Here is a 21,110-nt window from a genome sequence, read left to right as displayed (position 1 = left end):
AACTGAAATGGCCTAATCTGTGTTTTAAGGAATAAATCTGATAGCAGGTTATAGGGCTGATGTGGAAGAGACCGGAAACCAAGAGACTATTATAGTAGATTATGAAAAATGACCGCACATATCTTCTGTCCCCATATGCACATCCCCTTGGCAATGTGACTTTGCCATTCTTCCTATCCCAAGCCTTTAACTTTGAGCTTGACCATGTGACTTGCTTTGACCAATGGGGCATGAGCAACTGTGATTCAAGCCTTAACATATGAGGGTTTGCCTGGGACCTGACTGAGGCCACCATGTGAAGCAGCCCTACCGAAGCAGTGAATTTCCACCATGTTTTAAACCTCCTCCACACTGTTTATATGTGTAACACTCCCCCATCCCACAACCACGATAGAAACCTCTCTCACATCAGCAGTGATTCTCAGTGGTGCATACTAGAATCTTGAGGTGAGAGGAGACATATGTAGTCGGACTGCGTTTCTCAGGAGATTCCAACATACTCTCTGACTACAAATTGAAAATCATTCTGCTAAATTTCATGGATCAATGAATGAACAGTCAACTCAGCTTGAGGAACTAATGGGCACCACAAAGGAAGTGACATTTAACTAGTGCTGAAAAGGAAGACTAAATATTCACCAGGTGAAGTGGGGGAAGGGTCTGTCAAACAAAGAGAATAGTAGGTACAAAGAGAAATCTTGTATCTAAAATGACTGATTTTAAATGGTCATCTCTTTTCTCACTGTACAACTGAACATAGACTCTCTAACATTCTAAATCATGCTATCACTTTCAAGGAAATCTATAGGAATTCACTTTGCAGGAGAGGTCATTCAAATAAATTGTCATGATAATGATTGCCTTTCTTCAAAATATTCTTATTTTTGGGAACCTGGTTTAAACATGACCACATCATTTCCATCTAAATCTCATTCCTCAGGGCAAGTTCCATGCAGATAACAATAGAATCTGATGATTGCTTTATTTGCCTCCGTTCTCAAACAGTTTCAGTAACTCTAAAACCACTTTATGAAATTCACTTTATGAAAGTGAATCTAACCCTGGTTTTGTGATACCTGTTCATGAACCTCTCATGAAAGTTCTAATATCAATCAAGATCTAACACCTGACTCTCATACATACAGAACTTTTGGTGTTTTCCTTAAAACAGGCACACACTCCCTCATATCTAAACACACAGTAAATAAGTCTGTGAAGGAAATTACTGCCTTAAAATGCTTCTGTATTTCTTTTCAGTGGATCATATAGAACACCTTTTCCCCACATATAATAAGATTAATCTTTAAAAGCATCATCTTTTACAAGCACATGCAAACCCTTGTCTGCCCTCAGAGAAAGACCAGCCAATGAAAGGTTATTCTGGTGATGTAATGCTTGCTAACTTACTCTCTTGCAGACATTTCAGGGAAGATGCTTTTCAGAGCATCAAACATCCTCCAACTTTCTTGAAAAATCACTTCTGTATTCTGATCCTTATTTTTTTTTAACTTTTTATTAAGATTATGATAGTTGACAACCTTGTGAAATTTCAGTTGTACATTATTGTTTGTCAGTCATGTTGTAGGTGCACCCCTTCACCCTTTGTGCCCTCCCCCTACACCCCCTTTCCCCTGGTAGCCACCAATGAGTTCTCTTTGTCTATATGTTTAACTTCCACCTATGAGTGGAGTCATACAGAGTTCGTCTTTCTCTATCTGGCTTATTTCACTTAACATAATACCCTCAAGGTGCATCTTGGTGTATTCTGATCCTTATTAAACAAAGAATACACTAACACTAGCCAGCATCAGATAAATTTATGTATCTTTCTTAGACATAGAGGCTCATGAAAATCAAATCAAAAGGAATAGATTACCTTATATGTTTTTTAAAGTCAAATTCATCACAGTCTGCTTCTTATGACTGTATAAACTGCGTTTTCACATCTGTCTATAAAAAATATTTGTAACAAGTATTTGAATAACCAGGTGTGTTCACAGTGATATCATAAACTTCTGCCTAGTGAGTAACTTACAAGACTCCACTGATGCCACTAAGTGCTTATGAATGTCCAGAGAAGCCCTAACCGAGGTGGGGTGAAGAGCCATTACATGTCTCTTATGGATATGAACTCAAATTCTGTGAAGTGATAGGCAGGACGGGATAAATACGTGTTAGTTTCCACCAGTGAAGTGTGCAAAAACGCAGGCACCAGCTACAAATTTCAGACAGGTCTTACTTCATGCAGTAGCCTCTCCCGTTCCCTCGTCCTCCACCCTAAAGCTCACTTTTTGAGCAAAAGAATGCAATAGTAAGCATGTTGGAAAAAAGATAATTTGGTAAGGGAAGGTCATGATACCTGAGCACCCCAGTGGTTTCATTTATCCAATCTGATGCCCAGAAAGAAGCCAACTCAGACTGCTAAGCCATCTATGTAATTTACAGTGTTGGATATAATTCACAGATAGTGAGCTATGAGTACTCATAGTAAAAATGTAGAAAAATTACTATATTGGAACTTTTTCCTCTTTGTTTCATTTTTCAGACTATCCTCCTAATCATTTGAGAAAAATGAGCTAATTTTTGGCATATGAGCCTTTCTTGGGACTTTTCTACTTGTTCAGGTCATGGTAATACAGATGCATCAGGAGGGGGTAGAATTTTGCAATCATAGCACGTTTCAAACCTGGCTCTGAATAATGTCTCTACCATATAGGAGAGTAGTAAGATGCTCAGAGAACCACGCTTTCTTCACCTACTAAAATGAAATAATAATTAAATATTAATTATTAAAATAATGTGTATAAAGTTCTTGGCAAAAAGTAGGTACTCAATTGATAGTAGCTATGGTTATTATTATTTTTTCCATATACACATAATTCTAAGCCACTTTACTTTTCAAAGTGGAAAACCAAATTCTATAAAAATGATTATATACCCATAATAGATTCCCTGACATAACCGATTTTATCCACCTTTTGATTATGAAATAAACTATTTCATTTTCCATTGAAGATTTAGTTTGTACTTGACTATTAATTTACCATATTACTGAATAGTCTTTTATTTTTATCTGTTAATATTTCAAAGTCAGTGCTTTATAAATATGTGATTTATATACTATCAGTGTCAGTGGTAGTAGTATAGTACATTTCTTCCAGAGACCTGCTGAAATTTTCCAAGGCATTGCTGCTCCAATCCTCGAGAAAATGTCCTGGAAGGCATTGTTCATGCCATTGAGTTGGCTTATTGAAAAGTGAAAAATGCAGTTTGTCACCCTCAAGCAGAAGGAGTAGCTTGAGTTTTTCATGAAATTAGCTTGAACCAAATTGTTTTGATACTGTTTGTATCCAGTCAAAAGCACTGATAGATTCCTACAAATTGATTTTAAATTTTGAATTTCAAGGGCTATTTAATTCACTTTATCAAAACTGACTGCCTAAAATGCATATGGAGAAATTCTAAGATTTAAAATGACAACCACCACCACCACAAAGACTTGGTTTCTGCCTTCTAGGTGTGGTGACTAGTTAAGGGAACAGACAGCAGAGCATCTTAAGTTCCATAATGGAGGTAGGTATAAAGTTCCTGTAAACATTTAATTCAGTGTTGGAGGGGGGAACTTTTGAGCAAAATTACAGACAGGTAACACTTTATTAGCTTCTAAGAAATAATAAGGATTTTCTTATTTGGATAAGGTAGAAGAGTATTCCAGGTGGAGGAAATAGCCAGAGCAAAGGAAGGAAGGATTGAGATAATTCATAGCTGTTTATGAAATAGCTATTGACCTCAGTGAGTGTTTCTACAGCAGAGAGCACATTGGATGAAAGTATGGCACGGGAGAGGGCATGCTTTTGGAAAACTAAAATATTACCTTCCAAATCACAGTATTCTTATCTTTTCTTTGTTACATACCATGAGAAGATTCATGATACACACTGGATAGATTTTTTTTTTTTTTTTTTGGTGATTTCTTCAAGCTTATTTCGACTTTTCTTCAAGTAGAAGAATATTATTCCTTTGCTTTTCCTATAATTTAAAAAATTTTATTGCAATGTACTACTACACTTTAAGGTAAATGTAAATTTTACAAACTATATTTTAAGAAAGCATTATAAATTATACAAAAATAATACTTAAGATCTAGAAAACATCTGTTGGTTTTGATTCATGCAGAAGCATAAATGAGCAAACTTGTAAAAGTTTATACATCTAAATGTAAAACTTATGCATCTAAATAATATGTGATTAATAACGTCAGACTACAAGTTAAAGAAGTATTGTCCATGCTAACTTTGTAAAAGAGTTATCTGGGAAAACCTCCTTGTTCTTACTCACACGGTAAAACGCTAACCAGCAGGTCTGTGCACGGAGCCATTCAGCTGTGATAATGTGCGTGTGAAATGTTCGTAAATAAAACTTGCTGAAAGTTCTCTGCCATTTCCTTTGAGTAGATTTACTGAATAGGAAGTCTTCATACCTTAGAACAGGACTATGTGTGTATATGCTCAGTAATTCAAATATGTTTGATGATTTTTATTAGACTTGCACTGGAATGTTTTATCCACACATACATGATGCTATTGGTATAACAGGAATATTCCACTGTAATGAATGGTGTCTGCTGAACTGTCTATATCCTGTCTCTCTTTTGTGACCAATATCGTGCATTTTAGAAGTAATTAACTGGAATTACAGGTAGTTGGGTCAATGAGTTATAGATTTTAATCATGGAAAACTAACTGAGCTGCACACAAAACCCACAGTTTTGGACTCTGTTTCCTTTCTATCCACATTAGATAACACACACAGCAGTGTTTCTCTAAGTGTGTGTGTGTGTGATAGCCCACTTCATTCTAAAAAGGATTTGAGGCTGTTTGAATTATATGGAATGTAGAAGAATCCTCTATACTCTGTTAAAGTAAACAAGGGGGCCCTTAGACTGAGGAGGCTGTAATGCTGTGGCAGCCTACATAAGCAAACCAAAATCTAAGCCTGTAAATGCCTCAAGGTTACCATATTGAAACCTAAGGACAACCAATCACAAACAGCCAACTAGGCTTTAAGCTACAGCAGATTGGTAATTTCCTTACTTTGCTTCCTCCTTTTCTCTATAGTAAAGTCTCTCGCCGAGTTCCTGTCAGCAGAGTGCCCCTAACCATTTCCGGTTTGGTGGTGCCCAATTCTAATCAATAAATGCTCAAATAAGCTCTTAAAATGTTTAATATGCTGCAGTTTATCCTTTAACAGTTCAGTATGTTTAAAAATTATGACATTCTCCGAAAAATTTAAAAGTAAAGACTACTTTCTATTTCCTCCATCAGCCGTTAAGAGGAAGGCTGGTTTTATCACTCCAGTTCCAGGAGGCGTCGGACCCGTGACCGTGGCAATGCTTCTGAAGAACACCCTTCTGGCAGCTAAAAAAATCCTTTACTAGATCACGTGAGAGAACAAAGCAAACTGAAGTCATGCTATTTATTTATTTTGGCAAAGGGCAAAAACCTTTATATTTTACTAGAAAGCTATTTATTTCTACATTGTATTTATTTTTTCATGGATGGAATCATTGTGGATCAGATGATTCACACAACTTTATGCATTTCCTGCTAACAGTTTTTCAGTTTTAGGAAAAAAATCAAAACAATTCCAGTGAAAACTTTGGTAACAATTATTTTGTGGATGATATTTGTTCATAATGTTAAAACAATAAAGGGCTCATAATAAATGAATATATTTTTGAACCAATTAAACATCACATACAGTATGTTTTCAACAAATGTTTTGTCAGCCAAATGAGCACCCATGTAAAATGTAATTTAGGTTTTGCTACGAGCATGCTCAATTTTTATATATTTTATGTTCTATATCATATGCTAAAAAAGAGCTTACTTGCTAAAAGAAAGATAAAATATTAAAAATAAAATCTTGACCTCATATATCTCCCAAATGCATCCTACGGGCCATCCTGATGAGAAATGATGCTCTATTCAAGGAAAGAAAAACATACAGGGGAGACAAAACCTGCAGTGCCACTTGGAAATGGTGACATCAAATTCTGGCTGACTGCTTGCTACAGTAAAAACGTAATAAGAATATGTTAGGCTTACATGTAATTTCTGTGTTCTTCTAGAAAAATATTTGAACAATACCTTCCTTGAGGAATAATAGAAAATCCAAACACAAGCAAAACAAACTAAGGTTGTGTTTTCCTACAAATATCAGAAAAATATGATATAGTATGAGCAAGTACTTCATTAAAGAACACATGTTGGGGCTGACCCCATGGTGTAGTGGTTAAGTGTGGCACACTTTACATTGGTGGCTCAGGTTCCTGGGTTCAGATCCTGGGCGTGGACCTGTACCACTCGCCAGCCATGCTGTGGTGGCAACCTACATATAAAGCGAAGGAAGATTGGCACAGATGTTAGCTCAGGGCAGATCTTCCTCAAACAAAAAAATAAAGAAAGGGAAGATTGGTAACAGATGGTAGCTCAGGGCTAATCTTCCTCAGCAAAAAAAAGAAAAGAGAAAGAACAGATGTTATGTTTGTTCACAAATTCAGAAATCTAATAGAAAAATATGACACAATGTGCCAAAGCTAAACCTTAGGGTATGACTAAAAATCCACTGCTTTGTTGCCCACAGTTCTCTCTTCTGTTATGGCATTGGGTTCCCAAAGTAGATGCCCTGTTTCTCACACAAGTTAAATCAGGAAATACATGTGAGTGCCAGTTGAAGGCTATTTTGAGACTACCCTAGGCACATAATTGTATTGTTTTCATGCCCAAATCCCAGTGTGTTTATTACCAGTAATGATTCTCACCCAATGCATGTCTGTATCAGTGTGTACTCTTGATAATTTGTGTGAAAATAGACTACTGTTTATAATTAATAATATTTCAACTGCATAATAAAAGCAATTTGAAGAACACCTGTCCTCTGTTTCCTTAAGATATCTCTAAGATTCTTTGTTCATGTATTTGTTATCTGTTTCTTTACAACATGCTGGGGAAATGTACAGGTTTCTCAAACATGAAAGAAAGGGTTCTATAGCCCATCCCACAATCAGCCTAGACCAATCTTTGTCTCATAACCCAGACAGAAGTTTCAATTCAAAGCTCCCAAATTTGCAAAACAAACAAAATGACCCAAAATATATGTACATAGGAAAGGTGAAGTGTGTAATTTTGAGTCCCCTCACCCCCCAAGGTGCAGGAGGAGTGATTTTTGGAAGATTTTTGCCCCCTTGGCTAGGCTAAAATTCAGGGGTGAGCCTTTCCAGAGACTAATTAAAACGCTGTAAAAGAAAAATTATTTTGACATTTGTTCAAAACAGTAAGGAAGACTTTATTCTAGACTATTGCAAAGGAGTTGAGACCATTGCAGCAGTAGAGGAGATTGAACTCAGCCTGAATACAGCAAAGGCAGCTGTGCATTTGTGGCCAACAAGCAGAGCGAGGAGATCAGTGGATGGAAAATTACTAAGAGGAACTTGACTAGACTTCAAAAGTAGGGGGTCTCTTTCTAAACTAGTTTACTAGAGTCTTGCTAAACCCAGGCCAGTTATCAAGGGTCGGGGGGTGAGGAACTTGATCAGACGTAAAGGGGGAGAGGATTCTTTATAAACTGACTTATCAAGAGTCTTTGCTAAAACTGGGCTCAGTGGGCCAAGTCCAGCCCTTGTCAAGAAGAGGACTCAGAGGAACCTGACTAAAGTTTGGTCATGGAGGAAGCCTTTGTCAACACGTAAAGGAGATAAAGTTGGTTCGTTGGTACCGTGACTTTATTTATGGATATTTGGGGTCCATAAAAGACAGACATGTGATGGTCTTGTGGAGGAGCTTTGAAGAACTAGGTTTCCTTGTCCTACAAGTATCTGTAAAAAGGACCCTGAAGAATTAATGGAGATTGAACAATAATATGAAGATATGGAGGTGAGAATGAGCTTAGTATATATATATATATGTGTGTGTGAAAGCAAGGATTACAGTCAGACTAAAGTGAAGTGTGTGTTGGAGAGTGGTGGAAATACAGCTGGATAAGTATGCAGAAATAGATTAGAGAAAGCCTGGCTAAACCAGAGTTTGGATTGTATTTAATAAGTTCTGAGAATTGTGGTTAGAGCCCAGAAGATGTTATCATTGATTAACATGAGGAAGTTGTAAAGGGAAGCTGATTTGGAGAAGAGATAAAATGTTCAGTTTAAGACATGTTGAGGTTGAGATGATGACATAGTAGATAAATAAAAGTCCTGATGTAATATCAGTCTGGGAAGAGAATAAGAATTCATGGCTAGTGATGAGAATTTAGGACTCATCCACATGTATTAACAACTAAATTTCTGACCTTGTTGACCATTATACACCCTGTGTCTTTACACATGTTCAATAGTTATAGCTATCCTTACTTGAGCACCTATCATGTGCTAAATGCTTTACTTTTTTTTTTTTTTGGTTATTGACAATCCCCATTTGATAGATGAGGAAATTGACCCTTAGGGTTATTAAAAAGCCTCAGCCTAGGCAAATGGATAGCAAAAGTGGAACTAGGATTCCAACCAAGATCTGTTGAGATGATGTGAGCCAGAACTCACTCTCTTTTCACAACACACCACTCTGCCTCCCCTCAGTGCCCAGCTCCCACCTAGAATCCTTTCTCTTATTGCTATATGTTTAAATTCTACTTGTTATTTAAGATTCACCTCACATGAAACTTGTCCATGAAAAAACGCTGTGAGAGTTTGACTAAGCCCCACCCCTGAACTCTCATAGCCCTTTATACAGACATCCACAGCAGTTATCAGTCCCTACCCAGTACTGTAGTTATGTATGTACTTTCCTCAGCTCCTTCCAGTTCCCTGGGGTCAGAGTCCATGCATGATTTGTCTATTTGTTTTGCAAACATCATTACACCCAGCCCAGTGCCATGGATGTTGTAGGCATTTGATATTTTGTGAATGAATGGCAACTGAATCCATGAGAATTACAGAATACTTATAGAGAGAGATAAGCAATGGACTGGTGACCATTTCCTGCCCATGTCCAGCAACAAATTTTGATTGAGTTAGTGAATGAGCAAAAAAGAAAGGAAAAGAAAGGAAAAGAAAAAAAACAGAGGGGAAGCAGAAGAGAAAGGAAGTCGAAGGAAAAAATAAACTAAGGGAAAGAGAAGGGAGGGAGGGGAGGCAAGAGAAGGGAAGACACTTGTAGAGATGCTTATGACTAGAGGAGAGAGATAAATAAATTAAGATAGAAAAAGTGGTAGGAGGGGAAAATAATAGTGGAGTGCCACAGCTCTTAGCCTTCTCCTTTCTCACTATAAACTGCTCTAACATGTAGCAAGAATGAGTAGAGCCAGCCCTGATGGCCTAGCAGTTAAGGTTTGGTGCTCTCCCCTCCGGCAGCCCAAGTTCAGTTCCCAGGCAGGGAACTGAACGTCTGTCAGTTACCATGCTGTGGTGGTGGCTCGTCTGTCAGTTGCCATGCTGTGGTGGTGGCTCACATAGAAGAACTAGGACTTACAACTAGAATATACAACTATGTACTGGGGCTTTGGGGAGGAAGAAAAAAAAAAGAGTAAGATTGGCCACGGATGCTAGTTCAGGGTGAATCTTTCCCAGGAGAAAAAAGAGAACCCTCCCAAAAAAGAATGAGTAAAGATGTCAGTGAGGCGACCCTGCAATACCCATCTCCCCCATTCTTCAGGATTGAGGAAAGGACTTTTTGGTGAGAGACTGAAGAAGTGAAGGCAGGAGACTCTCCCATAGAGAAATGTAAGTGGCCTCCATCAGTATGAGTCCCAGAGGAAAAGAAGCATTGGGGATGATTAGGGCTATTTTCTGGTATAAACCTTAAGCTAAAGTGGTAGATGAGTTTCTATATTATGTGGCCCAATTCACCAGAGTGGGGAAACGTCTAGAGAGATGTTTCCATTTCTCTCAGCCCAAATGTGTGTGAGAGCCACACTTTATTTAATATTTAGATTATTATGATAAAGATAATTTATTTAACGCTCGATTTTAGGAGATAATTAAGAGAATTTCCCTAGATCAGTATACTGACTCCCCCCAGAGGGCACAGCTGGAGAAATGGAAAGGGCATATGATCTGGAATCTGAACACAGATTCAAGTCCCGACTCTTCATTCTTTTGAGTCTCCATTCCTCAATTATCAGATGGGAATAAAAATAAGGCCTGTAGTTTATTTCTTTATTCACTCAAGACAGAATGAGTATTTACTCTATGTTAGGCACTGGAATTTTGGGGGCCAGGATTACTGAAAATTTAAATATGCATGAAAACCTTCCATAAAATGCAAAGCACTATGCAAACACCAGTTAATAATTATCACAAAATGGTTGTACTTCTGTGTCACAGTGTTGGAAATAAAGATATTTAACATTAGTCCTGGCATCAACCTCCAGAAACTGCTGTTACTGGACACAAATACAGGTTCTTTTACCCACCACACAAGAGGGGCGAAATAAAACTGGAACGCCAGGCTTATGGCAAGGAAAGGGTTTTTATTATTATTATCAGACGAGGAGACGGAAGCTAAAACTCAAATCCACCGCCTTAAAGGAAAAAACGTTGGGGTTTTTATTTGAGGTTTTGGCGGGGGGGGTGGGGGGGGGTGGCGTATGTGGCCTTGCAGGTTGGCGCCTTCCCCTCCGCCTGCGTTTGCCCCTGTGAGGCTGCTGGTGGATGGAGAAATAGAGGGACTGGCAGGTGGGTGTCCTTGTGTCCGCCTCCTTTGCGGATGGTGGATTCTGGCGCCAGGAAGCCCAGGAGTTGGGGTCTGGGAAGCTTCAGCTTCTTGATATCCTCCAGGCATCAGTTTCCCTGTAATAAAACTTTAAGGCCCCGTAATTAGCTCAGACTCCAGCGTGAGCCCAGCGTGGGGCCACCTGGGCTTTGAACAATTTGTAACTTCTATTTGCCTTGTGCGAGAGGGGGAGGTTAGTGCCCTGATCTCAACATTAGCTTCTGGCATATGTGAAGCCAAAGGTTAAAGAAACTATTGACATAGGAATGTAACTAAAGAAGCAGGGAAAGGGAGGGGCTCAGTAGTGCCAGGGGTCGGATGACCAGATGGCCCCAGACCCTTGGCTGCCTCTGCGTAGACAAAAGTTTCAGATCTGCTGAATGCAACATTCCTGAGGAATCCAAGCAAACATTGGTTATTTTCTTATCAGGGAGAGAAGGAATAGTTTGGGGAGAGGACTTAAACCTTTTACTAACAAGTCATTCTCTCTACTGGTTACTGACTGGCTCCTAATTAGCTTGCCTCCCCTGCCTTTCTAAGCGTTTCGTTTCTCGAAAGCACACTGCGAGAATGAGGCGGAGGAGGGGGTCTGGTGAGTGAGGGTCACTGATAGTTCCAGTGTGGCTTCCTTCTCCACCACGGCTTTCCCTACGCTAACTTTTGACTATGTCTATCTCATGTCTATCTCAACTAATTTGGTGGCGCTAACATTGCAACTGGTTGTGATGTTTCTTTAAGCCTTTGTAAATGGTACAGAAGATGGTTATTTGATTTATAATTCAAATATTATTTGCCCGGGAAAAATATTATCCAGACACTGTCCTAATAATAAACAGTTTAAAAAAAACTACAAAAGCAGTACAAAATGTAGGCACATTCAAAGTGAGCCAAGTACTATATATTCTTTCAACTTTAAAATGATGACTCTTGTGGTAAGTGATTGCCCAAGTTATAATGAGTTCAACAAGCTCATTCTTGTGTGATTTCTAAAGCCCAGTTCATATGTGAATAGTGACAGGGAGCCTTTCTGGTAAATTGAATTTGCTGGGTGCACATATTGCAAATGATAGACAAGCTTGACTTAAACAGGTTTTCAAGGTATAGAAAATATGAGTGACTGAAATTCCTGGTAGAAAGACACAACGCCTCGGCAAAACATATTTATAAATTATTTATAATAATTTGGAGCAAGTGCAAATTTATAGGAAGCTCTTATAATCACAAAATGTAATGGTAATAATTACATGTTTTAGCCTTTAAAATGCACTTTAGTAATCCTAACTAGATTAAAAGTGAGAAAATTGTGAATGTTCTGTGTTAAATTTACAACTTTCTATTCATTAGATGTACTAAACCTAAATATTTTAAATTTATCTTAATGGAGATTTTCCTTATTATTATTATTATTATTGCTTTGGTAATTTACTGGTTCTCTCTAGCCTAATCATTGGGGCACAGATTCAAGCATTGTAGTTCCCAGAATTGGTAGCCCATCCCATTCACTCAGAAAAATATTAAATGGCAGAATGACATAAAAGTAAACGTTATACTACTAAAAACAATTACTGTTACAGAACTTAGTAAAACTAAGTAGCAAAAACTAAAATGGAATATTGAACCTCTGTTCTTGCGCAAATTTAATTGTTCTCCCCTGCTATTAAATGACAAAATATCTTGATCTGCAGTGGGACCCAGTCTGTACTGAAAAGTCGTGTAAGTGCAATTACAGGAATATTTCTTTTATTAACAAGTTATGCTATTTCTTAGTTTGCAAATATCAAAACTTCACTCTCCTGGAATCCTATATAGGTCCCTAGCAACATTGGAGCTGGTACAATTCTGTTCACACCAGTGGGGCCTTTCCTGAATTCAGAGTCTTTTTTGTTGTTTTAAGTGCTTTTACATACACGATTATGCCCACGGGTAACAGGAAACCAGTGTTCCACAAGAAAACCTGATCACATTGCGAGATAACACAGGTATCTGAACCCAGTGCGTGAGCGCCTCGAGGCTTTTTAAGCTGCTGCCAGATGTACATATTTTTTTGATTGGTAAGAACTGCCAGATGACGTTTCACGAAATATAAACGCAAGACTCAGAGAGCTCAATAAAAGGCTTCCAGCCTCCACCCGTCAGTCTAGGAGGAGAAGAGCGAGATACTGTTAACAACGGCAGGAAATGGCTTTCGGAGTGCCAATCTCAGTCTGTCTCTTCTTCAATGGTAGGTAATTTCTTTTTGTTTTGTTCATTTTGTATCAGCCTAAAATGTGGATACGATTCGTTTTCTCTGAGTTAGTGACAAGTTGGCTTTTAACAGTTGTTCTTCAAGACGAAGATCAGAGCAAGGAATCTGTGAACCAATTTAGTTTCCTATGTAATGTACGTTCCTCTCCTAATATATTTGACACCTCTTTTTCTGAGACCTATGAAATGTTTGCTTTGTGCAATTGAGGAGTAGTTGATGTTTTTACTATTATATGTTAACATCCTTGTGATTGAATTAGTATATCACTTTCTCTTAAAAACTAATGTGTTTCTATTTTCCATAATCATAATGTAGTCCATGGAATTGGTATGAATGAGAAACTGGCAGGAAATTGCCCTAGTCAGGTTATGGATTTCACGTGTAAATGAATTAAAAATAGAACAGAAGTGAGGATAAATAGGAACTTTCAATCTGTTGCTTGTACCAAGAAGGAGGCTCACCGGCTAATGATGCCTTTCCCCCCTTCGTACAGCAATGATGGCGCTGACTGAAGAGGCAGCCACGACTGTCACACCCCCAGTCACAGCCCAGCAAAGTAACTGGACAGTTAACAAAACAGAAGGTATTTTCTTCGCACTTTCCTATTTCAAGTGATTTTTTTTAACTTTTAAGAGAAATTTGGATTGTGATAAAAGCAAATTGGAATTTTTTAGATGTATATTTTATTATTAGATGATTGACTCTTTTAGCAAGATGAAGTTAAGTGGAAGTGACAGGTAAATGTGTCAGCAAGAATTGCCTTTTTAAAAGGAGGAAATGAAGCAAATGAGAGGAAAACGTTTGTCTTGAGTTACTGTCCTGACTGTGAAACATGCCACGTTTTCTGTTTGACTCCTGGTGGGGTCCCCATAAGCCAGGTGTGTCCAGAGGCAGTTTCTCCCCACTTCGGAATTCTTGATGAGTGACATCAGATTTTGGTCTTCTTAACAGCCAGAGAAATTATGGCTCCAAGATGAAGCCTTAATCCACTTTCCCTCATCTTTGAAAAGATCTTTTTTCTTGTTTGTTTTTGGGGGCTTTTGTTATTGTTTTAGCATATGCTATATTTCCTCACACTTGTACTCAATTTTTATTGTTGATGGTGATGATATGTTTGTTTCCTATTTTATCATTATTATTAGAAGAGCTTCTGACTGCTATTGAGCATCAGCACTTTTTCAAACCTATTTGAAATCTCAGAGGTGAATTTGGAAAAGCTTGTTACCTGCCAAGACCTGTGTACTGGGTGGTAATGATTCTCACGCAAACTATAACAGCCCCCTGCTGTGAAGACTGGTGAGGGGACATCCGACAGAGGAAACACCATATCTTGTCCTCAGAGCCAGGCAAATAAAAGAAGATCAAGTCAAATATTTTGTTTCTGAATATGGAAGACAGTAATATTTAAATATTCATTTCACTGTTAATTTTAAAATTTTAAAAATTTATTTAAAACATTTTGCCTAGGCGGCTGGCCCTGTGGCCCAGGGGTTAAGTTCTGCACACTACACTTCGGCAGCCCAGGTTCACGGGTTCAGATCTACACCACTCATCAGCCATGCCATGGCAGCGACCCACATACAAAACAGAGGAAGATTGGCCTAGATGTTGGCTCAGGGCTAATCTCCCTCAGCAAAAAAATATATATACATATTTTCCCCATTTGAGTTTTTGAATATCTATCAATTTGCAAAATGAAATCAATCTGGATTTTAGAATAACTTTTAGCAGCTTCTTCGTCTTCTGAGCCTTTGAACAGAGAGGAAACATCTTCATTAGTAGATAATATGGTAGAAAATTAAAATGCAGTTTCCTCTCAGTGACTGACTTCATAACCTTATCCCAGCACCGCCTTTTTTCTTCCTTCATAGTAAACTGCAAGCAAAATGCTCCAAGTTACAGGTAGTAATAATGGAAGAAAGGGATTGAATATACCATCTCTATAGTTTTCCTTTGCTTTCTTGATGGAGAACTTTAGTTTTTCCTTGCTTTTTATTTAACTTAAAAATCTGAATCCAATTTCTTAGGAAAATTTTCACAAAGTTATAACTAATATTCCTCTCCTTAGGGGAAAGATGTCTCTCTAGTATACTCTTTCTTTGGAAATGTCTTCTTTCACTTCTCACATTTTCTAGTAGGTCCTCATTCAGGCTCAGTTCACTGAACTTCTTTAGTCTTCAAGTAGGAAGAACCTAGCACTGTTTGTAATGGGAAATTCTCACTGCCTCAGAATTATTAAAATGAGAAATTAAATTCATTACACCACATTCAACAAAATGAATGTGAATTTTAAGGTAATATTGTCTGTTCTCAACCAAAATGAAATTATATAACACAGTATCTTATATATCTAAAGATTTAGTATTTTCACTATAAAACAGTATGCTTTTTTAGAACTGTTTTTTTTTCCCTAAAAGCAAATAAGTAGACTTCTCTTAATCTATTTAGCAAGGCAAATATGGTGTAATGTAATGACAAAATAAAATGCCACTCATTTTGCTTAAGAAAAATGTAAGAATCAGTAATTAAAGTACACCAAAAAGGACTCATTTATGCAGTTTTACCCAAGGGTCATTCCCACTGCATAAATCCCAAGGATGGTCTAGCATATGTCTTTAGTATGTCAGGGAATGTGGAGTAAGCATCCTGAAATATATACATTTTTGCCACAACACAGCTTCCCAAAGGGAAGCTTTCCCAGAGGCTTTGAACACTTGACCACGAAAGTTTGGCCAAGTGTAGTCACTTGCATAGTATCAGAGCTAGAAATCAAAACCCAGGTTTTCTCATTTGAACTCCACGGCTTTCCCCAGGCCCTCATAATGCCTCTTGACTGAGTAAAATTTCTAATTAATGTTCAAAGGTATTGTCTTAACTATGTTAAGCCTGAGCCATAAGTTGTTTCTAGCTTCTTGTATAGGCGATAACAATACTTCTTCTGAAATCAGTTAGGAAAAATGCTCCCTTTTCGATTAGCTACTCATGGTAGTCCACCGAAGAGGAGGGGAGAATTCTCATCTTACTCTCCCTTGAAGAGTGAAGAGAAATCAAGTTCATTATCCCACAAGTGTAAATTCAAATCTTCCTGAGTGCTGACTTCTCAGGTGTAAAGGGAAGAATGAAAAAATCATGTGAGATCTTCTATATTTATCAGCATTCAGGCACACATTTGGAAAGCCTTGCTCAAGATAGCGAGCTACAGCTAGAATCAACGCTGCCACCTTTTGGCAAACTTGTATCTGTACCTGATCATGTAGCTTCCAAAGAATGAAAGAATCACCAATCCACCTCCACTCCCTGTTCATTAATGAAATGTCTAGATGATATTAACCTAGCCCTTGTGGATATAACTGCCAAAGGAAAAAAATCAATAGTTCAAAGGACAGAGCACCCAGAAAATATTCTTAAAATTAAAGATCTCTTTACGTATGTATTACAAACCTACTGTAAAAGTACGACTCAATTCATCTGTAAATATTGTATCTCCTTTTCCTAGCTCACTACAGTACAGAAGGACCCATAGCCTTGAAGTTCTCACCTCCTTGCCTGGAAGACCTCAATAGTTACTGCATCAATGGTGTTTGTGCATTCCACCACGAGCTGGAGAAAGCCATCTGCAGGTAATTGCAAAGAACCTCCCAGGTCCCAGAGTTGGGAGCTGAATGTATGCCACTGGTGTTTCACATAGTACATTTCCACACACCTCTATCTTATCTAGTAAAAAAGGTTCGTGATCTGAGCATGACTCACTAATCCTCTTTGTATTTGAATATCTGAGGAGTCTTTTCTTAAGCCACCTAATCCTCATTACTCAAAAATATGATTCCCAGATAAACAGCATTCACCTGGGAGCTTGTTAGAAATGCAGAAACTTGTGCTCCACCTCAAAACTATTGAATCCAAACCTGCATTTTAGCAACATGCAAAGGTGGTTCTGAGTTCTCATGGGTTTGGTTACAGGATGAAATGAAACAGACTATGGCAAAAAAAAAAAAAAATCTGTTATACCAATTGATATACCAATTGCCTAAGAGACCAAGAAAGGGAGAAAAAAAAGCAAGCAAGACCTTTCAAAATAAAAAGTTCTAGAGCAACTAAGATACTATTTTTATGATCATTGATTTGCTTGGAATCCTTCTGAGAAAGAGTAGGTTAATAATTTTCTAGATCAACTCATGCAAACGTACTGCCTTTCCCTTCTACCAATGAGGGAAGTTGCATTAATATGGAACTTTAATGAAATGATAATTGTAAAATACACAGCTTCTTCAATATCTTTACCAGATTGCCTTTCCTTTGGTATTTGCCTCTGATTTAAATTACTTCCTTTCCATTGAAATTTTTTCATTCTTTGAAATGGGTCATTTCTTTATACTTCTATCATCATAAGTTTTAAAATTATATATTCTTTTTTCTTTTAAAGATGCTTTACTGGTTATACTGGAGAAAGATGTGAGCACTTGACCTTAACTTCATATGCTGTGGATTCTTATGAAAAATACGTTGCAATTGGGATTGGCGTTGGATTATTATTAAGTGGTTTTCTTGCTATTTTTTACTGCTACGTAAGAAAGAGGTATGAAAGAAACAAATTATGAAGGCATGGGGCATTCATTCATTTGGCAAATATTTATCAAGGCTCTACCATGTACCAGGCATTGACATGTACAATTTTCTAGTGAAAATATGGCTGTAAATCTGGCAAGTTCCTACATATTTGCTTTTGTTTGTTTGGTTTTGGTAAGGAAGATTGGCCTTGAGCTAACATCTGTTGCCAATCTTCCTCTTTTTGCTTGAGGAATATTGTCCCCGAGGTGACATCTGTACCAATCTTCCTCTATTTTATATGTGAGATGCCACCACAGCATGGCTGACAGCTGGTGTAGGTCCACACCGGGAATCTGACCCTGTGAACCTGGGACCGCTGAAGCCGAGCGCACAGACTTAACCACTATGCCACCAGGCCAGCCCCCCTACATATTTGTTTTGATGCTTTTCTCATAAACCCAGACAAGTGGCAAAAATTAACCTGCAGTTGCCATAGGATAGCTCCAGTTTACAACTTCCCTTCATCCTCATCTCTCTCTGCCTATATCAGAGTTATAAATGAGGAAGACAGCAGGTGCCTCAAGGGTAGAGGGTAAGTGGGTCTTCTTCACAATTATATATTCAGTGCCAAATACCGTGCCTGGCACACAAGAGACACTCAGTAAATATTTGTTGAGTGAACAACTCAAGAAATGAGTCTTAAATTAATGAAAATTGTGACAAACCTGGGCCATTTTCTTCCCAGACATCAGTTGAAGGTATATTCAGGAGATACTGTCTACTGCTAAAAGCCCAAGAAGATAAGCTCGATCCACTAAGTATAAATTGCTTACGTATTAATTCTTATTTCTGCCTTATCCACTCTAGTAACTTTTTCTTAAATCCATATAACTAGAGAAAAGTCAAGAAATAATAAGATACATTTAAGAAAAAAGTAAAAATATATTTCTCTTGCTGTACTCTATTAACTAAGTTGTCATTTTTAAAATCATCAAGACTGTACAAAATAAGAGAAATTTTGTTTGCTTAACAATTGCATCTTAGAGAGAACAAATCTGTTATATCAATTGATATTGCTATATCAATTGCCTCAGAGACCAAGAAAGGGAAAAAAAAGGGGGAATAAGATCTTTTAATGTTAACAAGACAGCTGTCTGGGGTCAGGTTCCCTAGAAGCAGAATCTAAGATGGGGATTCTCGTGCAAGTGATTAGCTAAAGGAGTGTTCTAAGGTGGAACCTGTAAGAAGGTAAAGAAAGCTGGAGCTGAGGAAGAAGGTAAGGAAAGATGTGGCTTTAGCTGAAGTCTAGCCTCTCCCTGACTCCACAGGGAGATGTAGAACCTGAACGGCATTGCAGCCCTATCCCAAAGTGAGGGATCTTGGTTTTAGTACCCTGCGTCAGCCGAGCACGGCTGGCACACTCCTGCTCAGGTAGGAAGCAGGGGCTTGGAATTTCCCAGGGATCTTCAGGTAAAGTGCTCTGTTGGCCAAGGGCAATCCTCTGGAGGAGGATGCTCCTGGGAGCCTGTTAACACCCACAAATGCTGGGGGGGTGGATCCACCAGTGGGTGAAGGGGATCTGGGTGGGGCACCAAGAGTAATTGCTACACCAGACCATTTTGATAATCCTCAATAAGCTATACAAACAGAAGTCAAATTCATATGGAAACTGATGCTCTGTTTTAGGTGTTTGAAATTGAAATCACCTTACAACATCTGTTCTGGAGGAAGACCACTGTGAGGCCTTCGTAAGAAATGATCGTGAGGCATTTGTAAAAATCAGTGGGCCCAAAATGGAAATCTTCAAATGAAGCAACAAAACCATCCAAGCTGATTAGACTTGAAAACAGTGGAAGTTGAGATCATGATGAAATGAGAGAATAAACTTCATTTTGGTCTTTAGACTTTGCCATCATGGGAGTGCCATGGGAGCCAAGTAACAGGCTGCTGTGACAGAAGTCAAGTTCATAGTCCTTCTCTGGGTTTGTTGCTCTTTTGTGTTGTTATCGTGCTCACAGCAGAGACTGAGTTTCATGTTTCTGACCATGTCAGATGTGAATTTGCACGGGAATAATGATCAACCTTGCAGGAAGCCAAAGCAATGCCAAGCTTGGGTTCTTCACGTGCATGCTCCCAGTATTTTGGACCACGGCTCTATGGACCTAATCCCAAACATGCTGCTTTCATGGTGTCTAAAAGAATGTGATGTCAACTCTTAGGATGAGATCAGTGTTATGGCACCTCCAATGAACCAAACATGTGCCAGAAGTCTACGCCAGAGAAAAGAAAATGGAATGTCCGAGGCAAACACAAGTCATACCCAGCTGGTGACAACATTGTGTAGCCTTTATCTGTGAAATATGGAATAAGCTAAATAGTTTCTGATGACTGAAAGCTATCTGCATATCGAGCCCTGAGTAGGCAAAACATTTCTGTTTCTGCATGGATTATAAAACTCTGGGTCAGAATTATTAGTCTCCTAATGCTTACGTTCATCACTTCCTCCTATTGTTAGCGGAATTACCCGGTGACTATCCATATGGGCTGAAATTCTAGAATTCTACTAACAAATAAAATTCTACAATTGGCCCTGAAATAGAAACTGAAGAATTGGACATAGGAATTTTCCACAGCCAACAGCATATGGAAACTTTCTTTACCATTTCTGAATACTTGAAAGCAGATTTGCACAGAGAGAGAGAAAATGGAACAATGGTAGACATAACTATTTGGTAATTAGGGTCCTTCCTCTTTAATCATGTTTCTTCCACTTAATTTAAATAAGTCTTATGCAGTTTCCTTAATTTCTTTGGGCTTCGTTTTCATTTTCTACAAGGCCCCTCTAGCTCTAAAGTTTGACAGGGGGAGAAGAGAGAAATTTTTCCACATCTGTGCTACAAGTGGGATTATTCTCAAACCCACCTCTGTCCCCAGCCCCATCTCTAACCCAAAAACGCACCACTGGATATCATCTTAGGTGTATATTTTACTGTTTGGTTTGTAAAATAATAATTTAAGAATTTGTTTTTAAGGGAATTAAAACACGAAATTAAAGAATAATAATCTTGACCATTTTTCTTTTAGATTCAATCTAAAACTATGGATGCTTTCTCCCCATTGTGTTGTAGATAAGCAAAACTAATTTTGATCATGAGATGGGTTAAAAGAGGATCAAATGTGAATATTCTCACAACGGTAGCCTAGTAACAAAACTTCCGCTTGTACTAAGTTAATGACTTTTCATTCACTCCTAGCAACGAGACTTTTGCTTGTATTGAGTTAATGACTTTTCATTCACTCCTAAACAAAACCTCACATTCTGCTTTCCTTTGAGTAGAAGGTGTTTCACTCGCTTTGTTTTTCCTTCGGAAGGAACGGCACGTTAGCACTTTCTGCATGTCCTCACACAGCACGCAGAGGTTACATCATACGAGGAGTGGGGAGGGGAAGGTTCCTCCCAGTGACGCCAGTGACCACACCTAGAAAGCTATGCTCTTCCTGAGCATTTCAAAATGGTCTTAAAAGACTGGGGAGAGTCCAGGAAGAAACAATAA

At 38.3% G+C, this 21,110-nt stretch overlaps 2 protein-coding genes and 1 long non-coding RNA gene across 20 annotated transcripts in view; 2 read left to right on the top strand and 1 right to left on the bottom strand.

Moving 5' to 3' along the window:
* The window catches only part of MTHFD2L (methylenetetrahydrofolate dehydrogenase (NADP+ dependent) 2 like), a 142,555-nt gene extending 135,575 nt beyond the window's left edge, over positions 1-6,980 (top strand). For 10 of the 16 annotated variants that reach the window (XM_070505661.1, XM_014865134.3, XM_070505651.1 and 7 more), the window contains one exon: positions 5,325-6,963. In XM_070505661.1, coding sequence (XP_070361762.1) covers positions 5,325-5,437 — 113 coding nt within the window. In that variant the 3' untranslated portion in view covers positions 5,438-6,963. Of the gene's footprint in view, positions 1-5,324 lie in introns of all 16 variants that reach the window. The other 6 variants (XR_011502189.1, XR_006524515.2, XR_006524514.2 and 3 more) reach the window with 4 other exon arrangements.
* LOC123283801 (uncharacterized) overlaps positions 1-21,110 on the bottom strand; it is a 95,543-nt gene that overhangs the window by 27,322 nt on the left and 47,111 nt on the right. The window lies entirely within an intron of this gene.
* On the top strand, positions 12,531-20,619 carry EPGN (epithelial mitogen). The gene is made up of 5 exons (XM_014865117.3): positions 12,531-12,984; positions 13,502-13,591; positions 16,505-16,628; positions 17,432-17,584; positions 19,243-20,619. Exons 1-5 carry the CDS (start codon positions 12,942-12,944, stop codon positions 19,295-19,297), a joined length of 465 nt encoding a protein of 154 aa, XP_014720603.1. The 5' UTR covers positions 12,531-12,941; the 3' UTR covers positions 19,298-20,619.

The sequence above is a fragment of the Equus asinus genome, chromosome 3 (genome assembly GCF_041296235.1).
Source record: "Equus asinus isolate D_3611 breed Donkey chromosome 3, EquAss-T2T_v2, whole genome shotgun sequence".
Taxonomy (NCBI): Eukaryota; Metazoa; Chordata; class Mammalia; order Perissodactyla; family Equidae; genus Equus; species Equus asinus.
This window is presented reverse-complemented; position numbering and strand designations above follow the sequence as displayed.